Source organism: Lissotriton helveticus, chromosome 7 (assembly GCF_964261635.1).
Source record: "Lissotriton helveticus chromosome 7, aLisHel1.1, whole genome shotgun sequence".
Taxonomy (NCBI): domain Eukaryota; kingdom Metazoa; phylum Chordata; class Amphibia; order Caudata; family Salamandridae; genus Lissotriton; species Lissotriton helveticus.
Window position 1 is genome coordinate 1016095197 of NC_136068.1, and position 23534 is coordinate 1016118730.

The 23534-nt window shown below is 44.3% G+C and overlaps 1 protein-coding gene and 1 pseudogene across 4 annotated transcripts in view; one reads left to right on the forward strand and one right to left on the reverse strand.

Moving 5' to 3' along the window:
• The window catches only part of CYFIP2 (cytoplasmic FMR1 interacting protein 2), a 197798-nt gene that overhangs the window by 135689 nt on the left and 38575 nt on the right, over positions 1-23534 (forward strand). For 2 of the 4 annotated variants that reach the window (XM_078653715.1, XM_078653714.1), the window contains 6 exons: positions 2-92; positions 719-849; positions 6146-6218; positions 10286-10380; positions 15784-16022; positions 16746-16893. In XM_078653715.1, coding sequence (XP_078509841.1) covers positions 2-92; positions 719-849; positions 6146-6218; positions 10286-10380; positions 15784-16022; positions 16746-16893 — 777 coding nt within the window. Of the gene's footprint in view, position 1; positions 93-718; positions 850-6145; positions 6219-10285; positions 10381-15753; positions 16023-16745; positions 16894-23534 lie in introns of all 4 variants that reach the window. The other 2 variants (XM_078653712.1, XM_078653713.1) reach the window with 1 other exon arrangement.
• Positions 20454-23534, reverse strand: part of LOC144767262 (egl nine homolog 1-like) — a 36008-nt pseudogene continuing 32927 nt past the window's right edge.

Below are 23534 nucleotides of genomic sequence, written 5' to 3' on the forward strand. Positions count from 1 at the left end.
GCTGCAGGGAACAGTTCTTCAATATGTGAAAACATTAATTGAGGTGATGCCGAAAATTTGCCGCTTGCCAAGACATGAGTATGGCTCTCCGGGTGAGTGTACAGGAGACTGTACAATTGCACAACTAAGAAGCAGGAAAACTCCTAGAGGATTGTAGTAGTGGTTTATAACCATGAAAGTTAAGAGGCGCTAAGAAAAAACTCTCGCGAAGGCAAGGGGAGTCCTGGTGCAATTATAGGATTTTTGTTTGGAATAAGTTCGGAGTGAAGGTAAAAATGCTCAGGAAATGTGTGGTAAATAGAAAAGTCCATGGGCCATGTATGTAAAATCATATTGAAATATTGAAGCTTAGTTACAAGGTAAGTTCATTAGAAGAAGATAGGTAGATGGAAATGTAACCCCACCAGGAGCAGCCTCCCTGCCTCTCCGCCTGCGTCCCCCAACTGACACTCCACACACAAGCCAGCACTCAAGCATTCCGTGAGGTCATCTGAAATTCTAACACTCATCCTGGCTGAGCAGCAGGGAAGACACAACTAGAGAAAGGAATAGCACAAGTCAATTATAACAAAATGTTTTTGGTGGAGTTAGAAATACCTCCTATGTCTGTTTATTAATGTCTGCTTCATCTTGCCTCTTCTGTCTTGTCTCCCTGGTATGGTTGGTTGTTGAAGTCTTTTCTGCTTTGTCTCGCATACTTTATCTATTGGCTCCACAGGTATCCTGGAGTTTTTCCATCACCAGCTGAAGGATATTATAGAATATGCAGAGCTGAAGACAGATGTGTTTCAGAGTCTGAGGGAAGTGGGGAATGCTATCCTCTTCTGCCTCCTCATTGAGCAAGCGCTGGTAAGAAAAATCTCCTAAGTCCTCTCACAGAACAGGCACTGAGCAACAAACCGCGTGTGCCCAGATCAGTCAGGATGCAACCCTTGTCCTGTGTTGTTGCATAGCTGCTCTAGTTCTGTGGTCCTTATGTCATTGTATACTAGCAAAGCAGGCGCAGCCACCCACACCTCTTACAGGACAGGGGTGATGCACCTCCTGTACTGTCTTCTTGGTGGATTTGTCCTCTTGTCACCTTGGAGACAATGCAATGCCCAACCATTTGTCTTGTTTTGTCACCTCAGCTGGGGTGTTTCCTTATGATCTCTATCTTAGTTACTTGTGAACCGGGTCTGGGCTCTTCCAGAGGCTAACATTTTTTTTACTTCTTCAGCCCACATTTAGAAGCATTATTGAACTCAAGGCAAGTTCAGTTGCAAAATGATCATATTTGTGCGAGATCAACACAATCTGGCACAGTTTAACCAAAGGAATAGGCCACACTTTGAGTCACTTTGAGTAAAAGGCCATCAGAAAGTAATTATCATACTAGCATATAACACTGATATATATTTAAGATGGTTCACATTGACGTTCTGTTAAAAAAAAAAAGTTATTCGGCGGAATACATGCATTCTTCTTCACCAATCACAAATCGAGGATGTCACAAAATGTTGAAATGGCAGCAATGCAATTTCTGAAAAAGAAACCGAGCTTTCTCAGGAATGGCCCTGAGAATTTGGAACTCCCTGCTCCCTGAAATCCGACTGAACCCTTCAACTACATCATTCAAATAAGAAGTTAAAATGCTTTTGATGCACACATTTCTACCCTAGAAACTATGTCTCTTATAGCAGGGCACTGAGAGGATGCAGCGTCTATACACATGTTTATTACTTTCCTGCTGTGTCTTGTTTTTTAACCTACTGGCCGTCTCTTGATTTATACCTTGCACTGAATGCACATATGTTTGTTGGTTGTTCTACCTGTTTCTTCTTTGCCTAAACATATGTAAAGCGCTCTGAAACCCTGTAAGGTCAAGTTTGCGCTATATAAAACATTATAAATAAATAAGTACAATTTGAGATTGACCCAATTACACTGAATACTTCTTAAGTATAAATGGGGAGTTTCAACAGAACCAGATATGGAGAGGTGCATTTTTCAGTTGGCTAGAGTATTGTTTGTCATTGTTGGATGTGAACCATGCAGTCCACGCAATAGTTTACATACTACTAGATGCCAGTAATTACCTGCAAATGCAGATATTTGGCTATCACGATGCAGCCTAGATTAGGGGAGCCAGTGCTTAATTTGACCTGGTGGTTGCCCATGGGGCCCACTGACACTCATCTTTGGGAACCAACACTTAGTTTTTCTCATTGCATAAATGAGAAAGAAGAAGAAATTAAAGGGAGAAGAGTGTCTAGTGCAGGGGTCCCCAAACTACGGGCCCCGGGCCACATCCAGCCCGTCTAATCAACTGGAGTGGCCCACTTAACGATCCCAAACAATCCTTTGCTTCTTGTCTCATGCGAAGACACGTATTCCTCACTTCCAGGTAGCAGGCGATTGGCGGTCCAGTTCCAGGTGACCGGAACCCGCCGGGGCGTCTCACACCGCTTCCGGGGGAAATCGCTTAACACAGAAGTTCCCGCCAACAAAGAGCTTCGGATTGATGCCTGTCCTTTGCCTGCTTCTACGGAAGTAAGAACTGTGTTTTCTGAGGCCGTGTGTTCGCTACCTTTACTGAGGTTCTTTGACACCACGCAGGAGCGCTATTCTGTGTTTGTTTTGACACCGCGCTTGAGCGCTATTCTGGATTTGTTTCAACACCGCGCTGGAGCGCATTACTTGGGGTTTTGGTGTTTGTTAGGGCACTGCACTGGGGCGCTATCCTGAGTTTGTTTTGGCACTGCGCTGGAGCGCTTTACTTGTGGTTTGTTGTGGCACCACGCTGGAGCGCTTTACTTTCAGTTCGTGACAACGCACTGAGGCGCTTATGTGAATACCTTGGACACCGTGCTGGAGCGCTTTGATTACGCGCTGGAGAGCTTATCTTTTTTCGTTTCTACACAGGAGCACTGTTTTCTAACTAACCACTAAAGACAACTTCTACTCACTGGGTGTTCCTAAGCTCAAGGTAGTAAACATAGAGAGGGCTTTATCTGTGCCCATTGTAATCAGGTCTCCCTTACTTCCCCTACCAGCTCGAGAAGAACGGAAGAAAGACAGACAACAAAATGTCGAAACTGTTGGGGAAACGGAAAATAGATTCAGAGTGCAGAGTTTTTAAACAGCAGTGGACAGATGACTATTTTTTTGTCCAGTGCAAGGAAAAGGCAGTGTGTTTAATCTGCAAAGAGACAGTGGCGGTGTTTAAAGAATTTAATATCCGCCGACACTATGAAACCCGCCATGGAGGGCAGTATGCTAGCTTGCTGGGCCAAGTGAGAGAGACAAGGTGGCTACGCTACAAAATGGATTTGCCGCCCAGCAGAGTACAATGCTACGCCAAACACAGGCCAACCTGTCATCCGTTCGGGCCGGCTTCAAGGTAGCTAAACTGATTGCAAGCTGTGGAAAGTCGTTCAGTGATGGGGAGTTTGTCAAGAAGTGTTTGAACGCTGACGCGGAGGAAGTGTGTCCAGACAAGAAAGATGCCCTGAACGCGGTGAGTCTGTCCGCATCTACAGTTACCAGGCGAATTGAAGAAATGGGGCATAATGTACATGTCTAGCTGAAAGAGAAAGCTAAAGATTTTGGGTGTTTTGCATTGGCAATGGATGAGAGCAATGACGTGCAGGACACAGCACATCTGCTGATTTTTAGTCGGGGAGTTATTTCAACTTTTGAAGTGTCCAAGGAGCTGGCAGCTCTACAAAGTCTCACGGATACTACGACCGGAGAGGACATTTTTTGTAAAGTACACCAAACGATGGAAGAGTTGGATTTAGACTGGGCTAAGCTGGCTAGCATCACAACGTACGGTGCTCCGAGTATGGTTGGTGCGTCGCGGGGGCTAGTGGGATGCATAAAAAGAGAAATGGAGGAACGAGGTCTCACCCCCCACTACAAGTCCACTGCCTGATGCACCAGCAAGCACTGTGCGGCAAAGTTCTGAAGTGGGAATCTGTCATGAAGGTGGTTGTGTCTTGCATAAACTTTATCAGAGCAAACGGACTAAAACACAGGCAGTTCCAAGCTTTTCTATCCGAGCTGGAGTCTGCCCATGGAGACGTGCTTTACCATGCTGAAGTCAGATGGTTAAGCCGGGGTAGAGATTTGAAGCACTTCTACGAGCTGCTATCCGAAATCAACGCCTTTCTCCTGACAAAGGGAAAAACTGTCCCAGAGCTGATCGACACAGAATGGAAATGGGACCTTGCCTTTTTAACAGATGTGACAGAAATTTTAAATGGCCTCAATTTACAGCTCCAAGGCAAGGGAAAATTAATCAGTGACATGTATTCCCAAGTCAAAGCATTTGTGGTTAAAATGGCGCTGCTTGTTGGACAAGTGCAAAAACAAGACTTCACCCATCTCACTGCTACTCGGAGCCTCTCAGCTGAGGAGCCAGCGGTCCCGTTTCCAACAAAGAAGTGCAAGGACGCACTGAAAACACTGAGAGCGGAGTTCAGTATGCGGTTCCGTGAGCTTCATGCCCACGTTAAAGAAATTCGCATATTCCAGAACCCTTTTGCTGCCAACATTAATGACACCCTGCCTTCTCTTCAATTTGAACTGGCTGAGTTGCAGACCTGTGATGTGCTGAAAGTCACATTCAAGCCCAACTGTCTCATAGAGTACTATGCTTCCCTCACAAACGGGACCTACCCCAACATCAGAAAGCACGCTATGAAGATGTCTACAGTTTTTGGGAGCACATATATCTGGGAGCAAACTTTTTCACGCATGAATTTGATAAAAAATCCGACAAGATCAAGACTCTCAGATCAACACCTGCATCAGTCTCTGAGACTAGCTATAACTGGAATGGAACCTGACATCAATCTCCTCACCAGTCAGAAGCAAGCCCACAGCTCACACTGATATGGTAAGCCTGCTGATTTCAGTAACTATGAATATGAAAAAAAAATCAGTAAAGTAATGCTCTTTTTATAGGCAACATGTTTCTTGAACAGTGATGTCACATACAAAATGAGACTGCAGCATGTCATCTGCTGATGGGCTGCTTGTGTTTTTTTTATCTGCCATTCCTGAAGGGCCTGCATGCTTCCAGGACCACCCTAAAGTCAGCCTGTTTATTACAATTACTCTGTATTAATGTTATTTCACTGTGTGGCAAAAAAATTATCATCAGCTTGTGTTTTTATTTTCAAATCTAATCTATATCTATAAAATAAAAGGAGTATCTGTGGTACTTCAAATAAACACGAGAAGACTTTCTATTACTTTTTTTGCAAACCAACAGGTGGGGCCAAGGCCCAGCGAAGGGCAGCTGCAAAACAAATTTCATTATAATCTCCACAATAATACTGGTTGTCACTTTGGCCCATATCATTTCCTGTTATAAGACTGACCCCGGCCCCCTATCACAGAAAGGAAAGTGGATGTGGCCCCCGCCGAAAAAAGTTTGGGGACCACTGGTTTAGTGTCTAGTAGTCGATGAAAATGGCATGAGGTGGACTCCATGCTTCTCACCCTTGTTATTCAGTGTGTTGACATGCAATATCGCCTGGAAGGGGGCTCCATGCAAAGCTTTGGGTACAGCACTTGTTCTTTTACAAACTAAGCACGGAAAGTAGCAGACTCGCATGTCGCAGCTCAACGTTTTACTCCATAAGTACAAGTTGTAGAGCCCATGGTGCTCTGGCAACCCCAGATATCAATCACTACACCGAAGTAGCTCTGTAAGACCATGAGTATTAGCTCTGTTTAGGTGACTTGTCTTGTGCCTTTCCCTTGTAGAGGTGACAGCCTGCGGTGTGCCATGACTTTTCCGTTGGGCAGTAGAGCCTCAGCTGTGCTACTATGTGGGTACAACCAAAATGTACCCTTACAGAGCACATGAGGTAGTAGTACCTGTCCTACCACCTCTTCATTTATCAGGCATGTTGCAGTCGTCATACCGTCTACTCAGCAGGTTAATGCATGAAGTCCTCAAGTGAACGATAGGTCTGTACAGTGGTACCTTGCTTTTCCTGCAGGAAGTGATAGGTATCTGATGCAGGGCACACTCCGTGTGCAGTCTGTAGATTGCCACTTATGTTATGTGCTGATTTTTGATAGAATTGCTGTCCAGACTCATATTGTGTGACAGAAATCTCATGCAGACTCCTTTCTTCTCCCCACATAGTCGCAGGAAGAAGTCTGCGATCTGCTGCATGCCGCTCCGTTCCAGAACATTTTACCTCGAGTCTATATCAAAGGTAAGACTTCCTGTCATTGCTGACACTGTTTATGCTAGATAGTCCTTCCACTTTCACTCTCATTTACTACTCCTCTGTACAGAGTGCCAAATGTACTAGAATGATTCTGCAGATTTAGAAATAATCGTGGACAACAGGTATTTGGAAAAATAGTTAGTAAGCCCCCTCCCCAAAATAGTTTCATAATAATGCACAAAAACGTTACACAAATTGATAAAACCCTTGGATCATCAGACCTCCCATATCCCAGGGCACAGGCCAAAAGTGCACTTCTCTCCTCAAATGCTTTGCTGTGACTTCATACAAGTAGTACAGTTTGTCAGCCATTTCCTTGTCAACAAACATTGCTATTGTTATTCTTTAAGCCACACTAATGGCCGGTCCTGTCAATCCAGCAAAGCAAGATTATACCTTTCAACTAACTGCACTCTAGAGATAAACAAAAAACACGTAATTGAACACTCCTCTGCGTTTCCATGTAACGTCAGCAGGGTATGGCACGCACAACATGAAATAAATGAATTTGCACGCACAACATAAACAAATTTGGTATTTAGTTACAGTTTCACATACTACATGCTAAGTGAAAAAAGACAGGGTTTAGACAATGCATAGTGCTTCTTTTCCTAAAGAAGTTGTATTATTTGTCAAGCCTAATAAACAGGAAATAAATGACAGGTCTAATTCTCTTCTTGTCAATCAGCTCCTGATCCAAGCAACGTAACCACATAGCCAAGTGGAGTTCATCGGTGACACTTTGCAACTGTAAAATGTTCCCTTACCTTAGGGGGTCATTAAGAGTTTGGCAGATGAGGGGCTTCTATCAAAAAAGCAGTGGGTTCCCCATCAACCAAACCTGTGATTTGCCTAATCCATTCAAAGATGAACAAGGCCAGTGGCGGCTCGCCGAGAGAGTGCTGCGGGGAAGGGGTGGGGGAGGGGCAGGGTGGGGGGGTAATGGACCTGGACATACGACTATAAAACTTTTTACCTTGTGCTCGCTGCATCGCCGACTCGGCGATGCTGCGAGGGCAAGGTACATCGTTTTATTTATGTAATTACTTACCTAACTCCTGTCCGTCGTATGCCCGGGTCCACTACCCCCCCACCCTGCCCCTCCCTGCCCCGTGCCCTCTTCCCCCGCAGCACTCCCTCAGTGAGCCGCCACTAAACAAGGCACCAACATTACCCTGGTGGTGCCTCAGCTTGCTCTGCTGGCAGAAATACATACATTGACAGCTAAGGGGCTGGGTCAGTCGATATCAGAAAGTCAATTCTATTTAAGTTTTGCAAAGTTATGTTTTTAGTTTTTCTACCCGATTGAAGGAAGCACTTTAGGTAAAAAAAAATCTCGTCATGTTGGTGGACTGTCATCTGATAGGAAGCAGTGCTTAATTTGAGCCGGTGGTTTCCGTTGCTTACGGCACTTAATTGTCAACACCGGCACTTATGACAGCTGCCACATGGTGGTGTTGTTTGTATAATTTAGAGAAGAGGAGAACAGCATTTTTTTTTAATAGGGCTCCGTTTTCCGTTTTTACAGATAAATACTGACAGAAAACCATGTGCTTCCTTGTTTGTATTTATTTTTAAATGAGTATAAAAACGGAAACCGGGTTACTTTTGGGTGATTCTAAAGGGAATTTAGTAAAGTATCTTGAGCAACAGTATATATACTCATGGTTGATACTGAAATTTGCATATTTTCACATAAGGCGCATTGATTTATTTTCTTTGGATGTTCATTTACCAGTTTGAGCCTAATTTTTCTCTTACAACCCAAAATAAATATGGATAAATACAGATATTATTACCGAAAAATAAATATGGATTAATACAGACGGAAATGCCAAATAAATAAATGCCATAAAACCGGGATCCCTATTTATTACTTAAGTATACATTAAAAACAACTAATACCTGCCACCCAAGCCTTTTTTGAAGGCTCTTGGCGGCAATGGCTGGTGGCAGCTGCTGAGGCCTCCTGACGAGGACCCTGGCACTTATTTTATTACAAATTAAGCATGGATGGGAAGACAGAGGTGATGTTCTCCTCCGAGCATCAACCTGGCTGACATTCTAACCCACCGTTTTTCACCCAGTATGCCACTTTGGATAAAGGGCCTGATTTAGCGTTGTTGGATGAAGTAAAGGCAGACGTGGTGGAAGACTTTATGACCACCGCCCATCCTTGACCTCACCCGCCAAATTTAGAGATGTCTGCAGGCCCCCAGATATCTCCATACATTGGCATATACCACTATCATGGTGGTTTCTTTCCATGTAGGAAAAGTTCATCCGGGGGCTCTGTCAAACATGACAGCCAACCATCAAATGTTTCCAATTTTTTTTAATTTAGTTTTCAAAAATAAAACCCCAAAACAGGAGTTTGTTTTTAAAAAAGAAAACGATGCCCCACGCATCATTGGAGTTTTCTCCCATGGTGTGGGAGCGTTTTTTTTTTCTGCTACACCTCACCTCCAGGATATACCTGTTGAAGGCGAACAATAATTTAAAAAAAAAACATCTGACTGTCCACTCTAAATAGGGAGGGCGGTCAGGGTGTTTTCCACCAAAGGCCTCATCTCCATCAGGCCATCAGTGGAAGTTTTACTCAGATGGAATACATTTTACTCTGTCAGCATAAAACTTAGTCTCCCTGACTCAAAATCAGTAAAGTGGTCCTTGAGATTGGAGGACAGAGTGCACTGTTGAAATTTTGATGTAGTATGTTGTTTACCAAACTCTAAATTAGCCCCAGAGGCCCACCTCGTGCAAATCAGTACTGGCCATGCTGCCATGGGAACATCCACTCAGAAACTTGGCCATCTCACCCAGTCACCCTGCAACTCTCTGATTTTTATTTGGCGAAACTTAAGATCCACACCCCGCAAATCTCTCTGATTGAGATACTTTCCTGGATTAAAAGACAAATTGAACAGAAAGACTAAATAAGGCACAGGAAGAGAAAAATAGGACCAACCATAGCAGACAGAAGGATATCTGTAGAAAATACACCAGGACGAGTAGCCCAAAGGCTGGCTGCTCATCCTGATGTATTTCAGGCAATGAATTTGCACACTCTAAAACCTGAAACTTTTACATTTATATACATAAACCTGATGTTGTACAGAGCAGTTCTGAACGGCCCTTGGAGAAGTGAAAATCTGCAAGGCACCTTCTAGCTCAGGCAAGGGTTGACTGCTGCAGCATGTGGATCATCTGAGCTAGACTTATGGAAGAGGAGGGGCAAGTTTTCCCCATCATTTGTGCTCTGTGAGCAGCACAGGCTCTGATTTGCTCAAAACATGCTTTAAAGTACTGTGCTCCATTCTAATATGAGCAGTTCAAGCTAATTCCCTTCAAATATATTATCCTGGCAGTCACTTCATCTTCCCATCACTTATCTCAAAAGCTTCCAACTTCTCAGTGCCTGTGATAGCTCCTGACACCTCTGACCACATCTTACTACTTCCTCAGTGTCTTAACTGCCTTCCCTACCTCGAATACCCTCTCACAGCTACTCACTTCCTCTCATAGTCTGTTAAGGCTTCTCACTGCTACAGTCCCTTTTTTTATGATTTTCCTCCTGTAAGGTTCTCGCCTCACATGTTAATGTTCATTGTTGACTGCATTCCTGTCCACCGACCCTCCATCCCAAGTGGGTAGACTGTTAGACTCTAGGCCTTTAGCCCTGGTGGTCCTGTCCACAGACATCCTAACTGTATAGACTGGTACCTCTTATATCTGTGGCTATTGTTGTTATACCACAAAACCCACTGAGGTGTAGCTGGTACGTCCTAGAGTTTTGGGCTTTGTGCATCCATCTGGAGATTTACTAATCAGGAGCAGCAGTTAGTCCAATAGGCTACAGTCCCATGGCGCTTCTGACCACAGAACCCCTGGCAGAAGCAGCTTGTTGGTCAGTAAATAGTAGCTCATTGGTGCTTGGGTCTGCAGACCCACTGAGTGCATAGAAGATTAGACAGTGTTATTTTGTGCATTGTTTAGTTTTGCTTCACCATTTTGCCTCTGATGTTTTGTGTTATTTGTGTTACTCTTGGCAGAAGGCGAACGTCTAGAGGTCCGGATGAAGCGCTTGGAAGCAAAATATGCCCCTTTGCACTTAGTCCCACTGATTGAGAGGTTGGGAACACCACAGGTAAGAAATGAAGTGTGGGAGCTGGAAAGGGGTGTTATCTTGTCCCTAAAATGCCAAAAGCTGTTTCCATTTGACCCTAGATAACAGATTGACCAGCCAGACTTGCATACAGTGCCTCCTCTCACATTCTGTCCTCTACAACTAGATAGTTTGGGTTAGGACACTCTACAGTGTATGTTCTTCTGTTCCATCTTCTATCTTCCTTGAATGGTCTTGGTTGAGGCAGCTCTAATTGACTTCGGTCATGCCAGTAGATTGGACAATAATGTCACACTTCCTTCAGGCTGCTTGCCTTTAACACAAGAATTGTGCACACTGGAAAATGAACATCAGAAGGGCTACCTGCAACAAAGGTTTCTTCTTACTCTTTGCTGTGCAAGGTTACGTGTGGCCTTCTGTGACGCCAAGTAGCAGCAGACTTGAGGTAGCTGACATACCACAATATAGGCTAGAACATTATATCACTTGAACCCAAGTGTTCTCAAGCACCATGGTTGCAGAAATTCCATGGTTTCTCAAAGTTCTATGCAGTAAGGAAAATGTAATCAATGCCTGATTCGTAGGTTTTATTACATCAAATTGATAAGTTGATATAAGCTTAATAAATGTGCTCATTATCTGTGAAGGTGAAGTCAGTATGTTATTTAAAACCTGAGCTCTATAAACTCAGAAATATGCCTATATCTCTATTAGTAAATCTTGGTATAGCTATCTATCTATTCCTGTCTAGATAGATAGATAGATAGATAGATAGATAGATAGATAGATAGATAGATAGATAGATAGATAGATAGATAGATAGATAGATAGATAGATAGATAGATTAAATTACATTAAGCCACGCCATACAATGTAACAGGAGTCATATTGAGGAAATATAATCAATTTCATTGTAAGAAGGTGTTCTGCCATATTTACCAACTGTAAAAATAATGTTATATTTGGTATCTTTAAAACCAGCTCAACTCTTGATCTATATCAAATGTTGTGATAAATTATTTATAAGTGGCCAATATTTAAAAATAATACAAAAGGACATTTAAATCAAATTTGAAATTATATGTTCATTATGAAACCAAAAGAGTCAGCAAGAAGGATGCAATTTGAGTTTTCCCAAGTAGACAATATACTACCAATTATTGATTGTATTTCCATAAATTATTTTCCAATAGCACCCTTTTTATTAAAGTGTAGTGTACTCTGGAATACATGTAATTGATGTAAGAGACTACTGAAAACATTATCTCCGTAATCATGTTGTACATTGGAGCCAAATGAAATTAGTTTTATTGGAAACCTGTACTATATACAGGTTTTACATAATATCATACTCAATTTATCTGACTTGTCAGACTAGATATTTTCAATTTAGGATTACAAGAATGTAATGTTTAGTTTTGAATTAGTGATATTAGAGGCTTTTTTGAAGATCTATGATGCATCCGGGGACCAGCATCACTCTGGTTGCTCTGCGAGAACATGTATCTGAACTTCCAATGATCATTCCTTCACTTAAGGCATATTTGAGAATTCTAAAGTCCAGCAAAAAAAGAAAGCAACTACCTCAAATATGAGCTGTAAAACAGTTCCACAGATAGCATTATGTTTCAATGATGAGTTCCAGCTTTGGAGCCTCAAAAAAATATTCTTGAACTGCTATTATTCTGGATTTGAGGTCTCCCTCGCTCACTTCCTTTGCTCCATTTGCCAACACGGTGATTTTTACAAATCCCATTTGATGCCCTGCCTTCTGTTTAGCTTTCAGAAATGCAAAAGTGGAATCAGGACAAATTTCCACCTCATACAGCTATTATCTTCCCTTTGTTTGCTGTAGAAGACTTTGGCACTCAGAATTTTAGACACAAAAGTGTCCCATTTACAAGGAATTAAGGCACCGCAGTGCCGCAATCAATTTGGCTGCGCCGCGCTGTGTTAATTCCGAGGCACAGGGCTGCGTCATTTCTACAACAATATGACAGACCCCTTTTCTCTCCCCTGTGCTGGTGCATAATTTGCTGCCATGCAGGTACCCTTGCACCATAGTGCAAGGGTGCCTGCATTGAGGGGAATGATTGTTTATGTGTAGGAAGGTGTCCCTTCCTGCACATAAACAATCGGAAATGGTGTTTTATACTTTTATGTGTGCTGCTTAATGTAGCACACACAGAAGTTGCAAAATGTCACTTTTTTTAATGATTTGTTTATGTGCAGGAATGGACACCTTCCTGCACATAAACAAGACCAGAGTTGATTTCCTAGTTCTATATGTGTTGCAGAATGCAGCTCACCTAGAAAGAGGACATAAACAAGGATAAATGAAAACATTTCTCCTCGTTGCACCTCCCAACACCTCCCCTGGGGAGGCGTAGCATTCTGACGCATTTCCAGGTTTACAATTTCTTGTAAATCTGGAAATGTGATAGAAGCCAAGGGTGTTGCATGTGAACACCCACAGCAACACCCATGGCACGCCCCTTTCACACAGAGTGTTGCGTGTAAAGGGGCCATATTTACAAGGACACAAATACCCATGCAGGGTGGCATTTAGTGTCCTTGTAAATATAGGGCAGAAGATTGCACCCCCAGTGTGTCACACAAAGTGATGCACAGGTGGCGCAAGGGGCTTGTAAATAAGCCCATTAGACTTTCAGAAAGTTAATCGACTTCCAAAATGTTAAGCATGGTGTTGTATGGCTCCCTATTCATAACTGATAGCTCTTGCTCTCACTGTACCTTCTCATACGAATCAGATCAATAATTTTTATGGTGCCCCATATATATTATTGACCACATGGTGAATAGTTTCCTTGTAATTGTGTTTATCTTATGTTATGTAATGTAATCAACATTACTGTAGCCCATATTTAACAGTTTTTTGCTCCACTAGGGCTTTCAGGTTCTGTTTGCCTTTTGGGTTATTCCTTTAGCCGTTTGCAGACGCTACCTGAACGTATTCTTCAGTTTAGGTGTCTGTTGTGCTCTTGGCTATATTAGTGCCTTCCTTCCAACCCTATGGGACTGAGGAGGGCCAGAGACGATTAACCCTAGCACAGCACAGACAGTGTTGTGCACAGGTCTCTAAAGACCATGGCATCTCCTTGGTAAAATGAACCCACACCTCTTCGGTGGGAGCCACAGCATCCCTAAAGGTAATAGGGGCAAAAGGGACTTAGGGGGTCATGTAAAGGCAAGTAGATTGTCCATAGAAGACCACTCATCATAGACCCCTGCCAGGCAGGAAGGGATCTTACGGAGGGATTAAATAAAGGCAGTGAAGCTTTACGATTAGGCACCAAGTTTTTTTGTTTTTCTAAAATAAACTACCAACGCAGGAGTCAAAAACAAAAATGTAAATGACCCTACCATGGAGGGAGTTTCTCTCTGCTTGAGGAGGCCATTGAGTGACTTCCTTGCCCGGGGCGTGGAAATCTTGTGATGGTCGCCCCAGCCTACGTAAGCTGGGATGACTGTAGGAATGAGCTGACAGCTCTCAGGCGGACGGGCTGTAGGTGTGGTGTGTCCTACCTGGGAGTAGGAGATGCTCAACCATCAGAATCCCAGTGCTCCCCCCCGGCTCTAAATGGGATAGGGGACCGCTGAGTTCCTCCCACTCTGCCAGGTTCTAAATTGAATTCCTTAGTCTTATATCAACCTTGGAGATTTACGGATATACGAATGGGCCAGGCTTATGTATCTGAATCTTTTTTCTGCTTTTAGTTACACTGTGCTCAAGTCTGTTCAGGGACTTCACTGTAGACAGAAGGGAGATACTGAGTGGTTGTGCCTTACCCTGGCATGATTCCATGGCATCTATAGAAGGGTGCCTATTCATGACGTACCTTGTAGGCACTGAGTGGCCGGTATCTGAGTCGATGTAAACTGAGATCATTAACAGGCCTGGGTCTGGTTCAGATATGATCTCAGTCCACTAAAGCGTTGATGCTGATTCTGATACATTCTTATATGTTTTAGGGCAGTAGGGAGTAGGTGTTTGCTTCTCTTCTGATGTGCCTGTGCCAAGGTACTGCCTCGTTCTGGCATGATCAGGGTATAATGCAGAGGAGTTGGTGCCTCCTCCTAATATGATCTGGAATGTTTTGAGGGGCGAGAACATGCGTTTAATATGGCCTGAGAAGTCTGAGGTACTTGGAGTCCGGTTCAGGCATTGTCTGAGGGCAGTATAGAGCTGCTTCACTCTTTGATATAATCGGTGGGTGCTTCAGAGCTGCTGTCTCAGATCTGGTTTGATCCAATCTGAGAGTCTTTCGTGGCTGGTGAGTGCCCGGTGCTGGCATTTTATGGGAATGCTAACAGGCTGGCACAACATTCATAAAGTACGCGATGACTGGTTCCTCCGTGTTCCACAAACTCTTTCAGTTTTATGCCTCTTCCGATTCTGATATGCCCATGCTGGGCTACAAGAAGCAGTGCTTGGGTCTGTCTTGTTTTATCGTGTGTGCTTTATTTACTCATGGTTGATTATTACAGATCAGGCTGTGTGTCCTGCATGAGCCGGCAGCACAAACACGTCATCCAGTGTTTACCTTGGCCTGCTCATGGGACATCTGTGACTGCACCTCATCCTGCCTCTTGAGATGTCAGTGTCCGCTCTCCACCTGTCTCTTGTGATGACAGTGCTCGCTCCGTGCCTGTCTCTTGCGATATCAGACTGAGAGCCCCGCCCTGCCTAAACTTAATAATAAATACAATACTCATGAATCCAAAATGAAAAAAGTTCATAATGAAGAAAAAATGACCATTAATGTAAAGTTTCGAAATTAAAAAGCAAACAATGCAACAGTTAAAATATGGCTAAGGAAGAAACTGGAGATGTGTATGCGTTAAAAAATATGGTTAGGATCAGTGTTCAAAGTGGGTTTGGGATACAGAAGGATTAAGGGCTAATGTTAGTTAAGGGTTAAATTAGGGTAAGTAAGGATTAAGGTTCGCAATACGGTAAATGAAAGGTAGCAATGCACACGGTTAAGATTTACTGTTAGATGTAGAAAGAAGAAGAAAGAATGGCAAGAGATATTGTTGATGCCCTATATTGGACATTATGTCTTCCTTGATTCCTCGGTTTCATGAAATGTTGCAAAATAAAAGTTTGTCGCTGTGCTTTCTTTCATTATGAGTTAGTTATTCTGCTGTTCTTTATTATAGCATTCTTCATTTTCACACAGATCCGTTTCTTGCATAATCACCTCTTGCGGAGGGGGGAGTTGGTGGGTTTGTGAGTGTGTGCTAGTGTGTGTGCATGCATGTGTATAAGTGTGTGTTTGTGTGGGCGTAGGGTGTCGTATGAATCTGCATATGTTCTTGTCTTTACTGAGACCATCGCAAGGGCAGAGACAGTCTGGATTTAAAGCTCAGTTTTTCTTTTCCCGCTCACCCCAATTCCAGCAAATCGCCATTGCCCGAGAAGGGGACCTGCTGACCAAGGAGCGCCTGTGCTGCGGCCTGTCTATGTTCGAGGTGATCCTGACCCGCATCCGCAGCTACCTGCAGGACGCCATCTGGCGGGGCCCGCCCCCCACCAATGGCGTCATGCATGTGGACGAGTGCGTGGAGTTCCACCGCCTCTGGAGCGCCATGCAGTTTGTCTATTGCATTCCAGTGGGGACCAACGAGTTCACAGCTGAGTAAGTGTGTCAGTCCACAGCATCTGCCAATCCTAACTGCTTTTCCCTCTCTCTGCTCACGATGCTTGCTTGTGGGCTGCAGTTAGACCACTGCCACGTAAATATGCCTGTCTGTAGAATGTGCAGTGCCACTCAGCATAGCCCAGTGCTGTGCACTTACTGCCTTCGGTATTTGTCACGTGTTCTGACACCATGGACAGATTACTGCCGCAATAGTCATCAATTCCTGCCCCTTAGTCCAGTCACGTGGCAATAGCTGAGGGTTTAAAGGTACTATCAGAGAGGTATATTCGTAAAGTATCTTTGGGTAAAGAGTGCTGATTGCCCTTAATGGCAAACATCCTTTGCCAAGTATGTCATATCTTAGTGCACATTTGTCCCTCAGTGCTGTACAGGGCATAGAATCTGAGTTAGTGCCACACTGAGCAGGGCACGTATTCTCCCTCACGCGGGGCGCCGGGCCCTGTTACAGAGCCTTCTGTAAGTGGTGTGAGTAGACTGAGCACATGTCCTGCCTCAGTGAGAGGTTTTAATGGAGCTAAATGGACCACTTCCACTTCAGCCCTACATATCTTTTACCATCCTGGCCTGTCTCTGTCCTCAGTCACCTTTCTATACTTCTCTCCCTCATTATCCCTCGCTCCTGTCCCTGATGTCTTTAAGCCCATATTCTTCCCTTCACTGGTAGACAATTCACCATTGTGTTCCATCTTATTTTGGCAGGCAGTGTTTTGGGGATGGCCTGAACTGGGCCGGCTGTGCCATCATTGTCCTGCTGGGACAGCAGCGCCGCTTTGACCTCTTCGACTTCTGTTATCACCTGCTGAAGGTGCAGCGCCAGGATGGCAAAGACGAGATCATAAAAAATGTGGTAAGTTTGTTACATTGGGTTATTGCTTGTGTATTGAACACAGCTTCTTGCAGTGCTGTTCCTTTTAGCATGCGATTCCAGGATTTCCATCAGAGGCCAGTCTGGGTCTCCCTGAGACGATATGCTTTGGGTATTGAGTGCTGACACAACTCTCATTGAATTACATTGTCCTGTTCATTGAGGTATGGGTGTCTCATTTAGATGTTAGAGAGTTCCTGTGTTCTGTTCATTGATTTATGGGTGTGTGATTTAGATGTTAGAGAGCTCAACTGTCTTGTTCGTTGAGTTACACATGTGTGATTTAGATGGATGTTAGCGAGGTCACATGTCTTGTACATTGTTATGTGTGCTCAGCTTAGATGTTATAGGGGTCTCATGACTTGTTTTTGAGTTATGCATGTGTGATTTAGATGGATGTTAGCGAGGTCACATGTCTTGTACATTGTTATGTGTGTTCATCTTAGATGTTTTAGGGGTCTCATGTCTTGTTTATTGAGTTATGCATGTGTGATTTAGATGTTAGAGAGGTCACATATCTTGTTCATTCAGTTATGCATGCATATGTGGTTTATATGTACCATGTCTTGTTCATTGAGTTATGGGTGTGTAATTTAGATGTTAGAGGAGTGACATGTCTTTTTCATTCAGTTATGCGTGTGTGATTTAAAAGTTAGAGAGGTCCTATGTCTTGTTCATTCAGTTATGCGTGTGTGATTTCAATGTTAGAGGGGTCACATGTCTTGTTCATTCAGTTATGCGTGTGTGATTTCAATGTTCGAGGGGTCACATGTCTTGTTCATTAAGTTATGCGTGTGTGATTTCAATTTTAGAAGGGTCACATGTCTTGTTCGTTCAGTTATGGGTGTGTCATATAGATGTTAGAGAGGTCATGTCTTGTTCATTTAGTTATGGGTGTGTAATTTAGGTGGTAAGGGGTCCCATGTGTTGTTCATTAAGATGTGGGCGCCTGATTTAAACGTTAGAGACATCATATCTTGTTTATTAAGTTATGGGTGTGTGATTTAGATATGAGAGAAGTTCCATATCTTGTTAATTGATCTATGGGTGTCTGATTTAGATGTTAGAGAGGTTATGTTTTGTTCATTGAGCTATGGGTGTGTAATTTAGAAGTTAGGTAGGTCCCATTTCTTGTTTCGTTGAGTTCTGGGTGTTTAATTTAGAAGTTAGAGAGGTCCCATGTCTTGTTCATTGAGCTATGGGTGTGTTGTTTCGTTGTTAAAGGGATCTCATGTCTTGTTCATAAACTTATGGGTATGTGATTTAGACATGTCTTGTTTATTGACTTAAGGGCAGGGCTTTAAGTGCCATGAAAAACGTGGGCCTCTCAATAAGGAATGTGCCCTATGTAATTTAGGTAAACTAGAATTCTGTGGTTCCCCTCCTGTGCCATCTGACTGGTACTTTGGTTTCTCACTGAGATGTTATTGCATCACGATATATATAACACAAGTGGCACATACCTAAAACCTCCAGCACTATTGACTTTGTCAAAGGTTGTTAGTTGCTTTAGATAAATGAGTAACAACAATGATCTTCTCGTTAATATTTAATAATCGAAATATTGTAACTCTGAAATTGTGAGATTGTGAATTTAACATTACTGAGGGGTAGTGGTCTGCAGAGTGTCTCAATCACTCCTGTTATGTTTACTCTGTGACAGACATGAACATCTTTTTCTCTCCACATCTCGTCCATCTTATTTCGGGCCAGATGTACAAAGCTTTTCTCTGCTTGCAAACAGCCCGATTAGCAGAATTGGGTTGTTTGCAACCAGAAAAAAGCATTTTTAATCATACAAAGCCCTATTTGCGATTCAGTAAGCTATTACTGAATCGCAGATTGGGTTTGCCAGTTGCTATTAGAAAGGGGGTGTGCTAAGGGCGACCCTTCCTAATATGGAGTCGTAGGGGCATTCATGAATGTTTTGCGACCGGAATGCAGTTGCAAAACATTCATACTTTACCAACTCTGTGAAGGAAGTGGTAATCCATTCCAAATGGGAAGGGGTCCCCTTAGTGAATGTGATTGCCTGCAATTTTTAAGAGCAGGCAGTGGCCCCACAGACCCTTGCCTACTCTTAAAAAAATTAAAAAGGCATTTAAATTTTTTCTTTTTTAAATGCATCCCGCTTTCCTTAAACGGAAATGGGCTGCATTTCAAAATAAACAAGGATTTATAATGCAATTGGTCTCGCAATTGCAAAATTTTGAGCTATTTGCATTGTAAATGGCAATTCCTTTTATAATATTAAAAGGCATTGTCGTTTACAATACCAATAGTTTAAACTTTTTCAAAAAGCGATACCTATTGTATTGCAGAGCGCGGTGTTCGTGAAGTGGGCGCTGAGCTCACTATTAAAGTAAAAAAAAAAAAAAAAGCACGGTGTCCCTAAAGCAGGCGCAGCACTCAGAATGAAAGTAAAAAAAATTGAAACTGAGCGTGGTGTCCCTGAAGCAGGCGCCGCAAACAGCATGCAAGTTAGAGCGACATAGCGCTCCGTAAGAAAAGCGGCCTCTATTGCCCTATGTGGACGCACTGCAAATGCAAAAAGCAGCTGCCATTGTCCCCATCAGTGTCAATAAACAAAATATTGGTCACTGACTTATAATGCATAACCTGTAACAAGCCAAGTAAAAGGTCCAGTCATTATGAGAGGTAACAAATGCAGACAAGGCAGTACCAAGGAGGGTCCAACAAGCCTATTTACGAATCATAAGCCACATTTACGAAGGACAATGACACAAGCCATTGACAAATATGGGTGCAGAGTGGGCGGGGCATCCAGTGCATACTCCAATACAGTATGCCTCGCAGAGCGAGCATTGCATGCGCGCTGCCGCTAGGCTTGGCTTAAAAACTGCTTTATTTAAAAAGCCGTTACAGACATGGTTGCCTCCTGACCCCTGCAGGCCACCATCCCTGAGAGTCCTAGCCATTCCCAATGGGTCACAAATGGCGACATGTCTCATAAATATTAATGAGGCAGGTACCTCGCGACCCATTCAGAATCATGAACAGTGTAAAATACACTGTTATACATAGCTGTATGTGAATTCCTAATAGCGAATCACAAAGATTTGCTATTAGGCACTCATAAAGGAATGTCTATGTACATCTGTCCCTTCTTTCCTCCACAGAGCCCTCTTTCCACTCTTCTGGGTGCACCCATTCGCTCTCTTTCACATTCACAGATAGGGACCTCCCAGAACCTATACAATCAAATTCATAAGCCCCCGCCCTCTCCCTCCACCCCCTCCAGCCTGAAAGAGGCCAATTTTGCACAGGGTTTTACACCAAACAGCCTCGATTGTGCTCTTAAAGTCAGACCATCTCCAATCGGAGGGCTCTAGATGGGACATGGCTAAAGCACTAAGGAAGGGTGAGTCACAAAACGGTTGAAACCACCTGCTGGCCCCAGCAAGATTGATCCTGCCGTCCCCTCGTACTGCCATCCCTCATCCCCACAATTTCAAACATTTTGTCTAGATCCAATTACTGTGTATCAGAGTCTTGTCAGAATTTATTGGGAAGCCTGGGGTTTAAGCAATACAGGGTCCTTTGGCAGAATCTTCAATTTTATCAAGTGGCATAAGTACTGGTTTCTAAGCGTCAAAAACACAAAAATGACATTAGGCGCCCTCTAGTAGTACAGCTACGTAAGCTGACTCTCTAGTAATGAAGGCAGTAGGATTGCTTGCAGTTAAAAAACAATAATAGAAATACATTTTACTGAAGGATCATGGAGGTCTCAAAGGAGAAAGGCCGTAGGCATATTTTTTGACAGCCCAGTATAGGGAATGAGAGCTATTGTTAGGGAGTAATTGTGGTTTGTTAGCAGGGGCAGCTGGTGACATTTGAAAGTGGTGGGTGTAAACTGATTGGCATACTTACTCCATACCACTTCCTTTGTCTCCAACACCCCGCTTTTTATTTTCACATTTTACATGTCCATGTCTATTGATCTCTGTCGGTCACACGCCTAAAATCTTTCCTCTCACTAGAAAGCAGTTTGTCTATTAATTCTTTCTCATGCATGCTGTTTTCACTGGACATTGTATCACTGTGAAGGTGTGGAATGAACATGTAAATAATGAGCCATAATGGGACATGCAAAGAAAAGAACCGCTTGTCAATCATTCACACACCTTTCCCACAGAGCTTTCTCCAGGGGGGTTCACTTCAGAATCAAGGCACATTTCTTGAAAAAGGTCCTTTCTGTCCATGCCTTCTTCTCAATGCTCAGACTCGTCCGCTGTATGCCATCTAACAGTCTTTGTGTCCAATGGTGTCTCACACTTTTGTACATGCATTATCACATGCCCTCTCACACATGACCTAATCAGCCAACTCTTCTTCTGCATGCTCTCTTCCTCTCACACATCCCTCTCATCCTGCCACACTTACACATGCTCACACTTTTGTGCCAGACACCCCTACAGGTAGGGTGACCAGGAGTCCCCGTTTTGCCAGGACGTTCCCCGTTTTTAACCAGCTGTCCCAGCAAATTTCAAGAAATTTAGCTCATGTCCAGGTTTTCAGAGAGGGTCGACTGAAAACAGTGTTTTTTTATGTTTTACAAAGCAGGGAAAGTTAGCAGTTGTTCCAAGAAAGCAATTTGATTAACAGGCAAGCTACTGGGTTTAGAAATTACATTTTATGTATGTTCTTACTGCCTGTTCTGTAATTCTCTACCGAGGAGTGCTCTCATCTCTTGAAGTACAGTTGTAGTCCTTCTTCTATTTTTGTGAAATGTTCCGGTATTTGGATTTAAAATTCTGGTCACCCTACCCACAGGATCTGCCTCACTCCCTCACTCAACCAGTCTCTGTGCTGTTGCAATGAAACTCCCGGAGCTCACATGACCAGTGGTAAGGCTGTGTTAGCCCAGGAGCATATCCAAATGTAAAACAAGCATTTACAATGCAATGGTCTCGGCATTATTAAAGGTAGAGCTATTGGCATTGCTCATGACATTTTTTTTTTTTAAATCATAAATAAATGGCATTGTCATTTACATTGCCAATAGCTTAATAGCTCGCAAATGCATGACCTATTGCATTTACACCCAGACAGAGCCACACACACAAAGCCACCCACACACACATACAGAGCCACCCACACAGAGCCACAGACACACACACACAGAGCCCCCCACACACACACAGAGCCCCACACACACAGAGCCCCACACACACACAGAGCCCCCCACACACAGAGCCCCCATACACACAAAGCCCCCCCCACACACACAGAGCCTCCCCACACACACAGAGCCCCCCACACACACAGAGCCCCCCCACACACACAGAGCCCCACACACACAGAGCCCCCCACACACAGAGCCCCTCACACACACACACAGACCCCTGCCAGCCTCATACCCAGACCCCTGCCAGCCTCGTATACAGACGCCTGCCAGCTTCGTATCCAGACCCCTGCGAGCCTCATACCCAGAGCCCTGCCAGACTCATACCCAGACCCTTGCCAGCAACATACCCAGACCCCTGCCAGCCTCGTATCCAGACCCCTGCCAGCCTCGTATCCAGACCCATGGCAGCAACATATCCAGGACAGTGCCAGCCTCATTTCCAGACCCCTGCCAACCTCGTATCCAGAACCCTGCCAGCCTCATACCCAGACCCCTGCCAGCCTCGTATCCAGACCCCTATCAGCAATATACCCAGACCCCTGCCAGCATCATACCCAGGCCCCTGCCAGCCTCGTATCCAGACCCCTGCCATCTCATTATGCAGACCCCTGCCGGCCTCATACCCAGACCCCTGCCAGCCTCATACCCAGACCCCTGCCAGCCCCTTATGCAGACCCCTGCCAGCCTCATACCCAGACCCCTGCCAGCCTCATATCCAGACCCCTGCCAGCCTCATATCCAGACCCCTACCAGCCTCATACCCAGACCCCTGCCATCTCATTATGCGGACCCCTGCCAGCCTCATACCCAGACCCCTGCCAGTCTCATACCCAGAACTCTGCCATCTTATTATGCGGAACCCTGCCTACTAGCGTCTGTTCCGCTGGAGCATCCGAATGCATAATTTACACTCACAAGTTATTTTTGAGCACACCTCTCACGCTTTCCTGCCCCCTGTTTCCACAGCATCGCTTCCTTCCCAAATGCAGTGTATTCCTACCCTTTGTTTGGGAATGTTTACCTGCGCCCTCGAACGCTTTGCACGACTCGCAGGCAGTAAATACGAAGCGCCTCGAGGCGCCGCGCGCACAAAGAGGGCGAGGCCTGCGGGTGTAGGAACATTCACACATGTGCACCGCTGGAAGAGGAGGAGTGAATGCACGGAGCAGGCCCCCGGGGGGGTGGTGGAAACAAAAACAGCCAGTGAATGCAGAGGCCCGGGGTACGTACGTGCCCCTGGATATAGGAAGGGCAGAGCTGCAGCCCCCGGGAGCCGTGTGCCAAGAACATGCACTGAAAGGGCAGAGTAAACAAACGACTCGGCATCTGCTCTTGCATTCGAGAACATTCTATTTCGGTCCATCATCAATTGGTTTGATTGGCACCGAGGACCCACTACTGGCCGCGGCACCGTACATGAAAGACTAACTACACTGGGATGGTTGCTGTCAAGCGCAGGGATTCAAAGAGC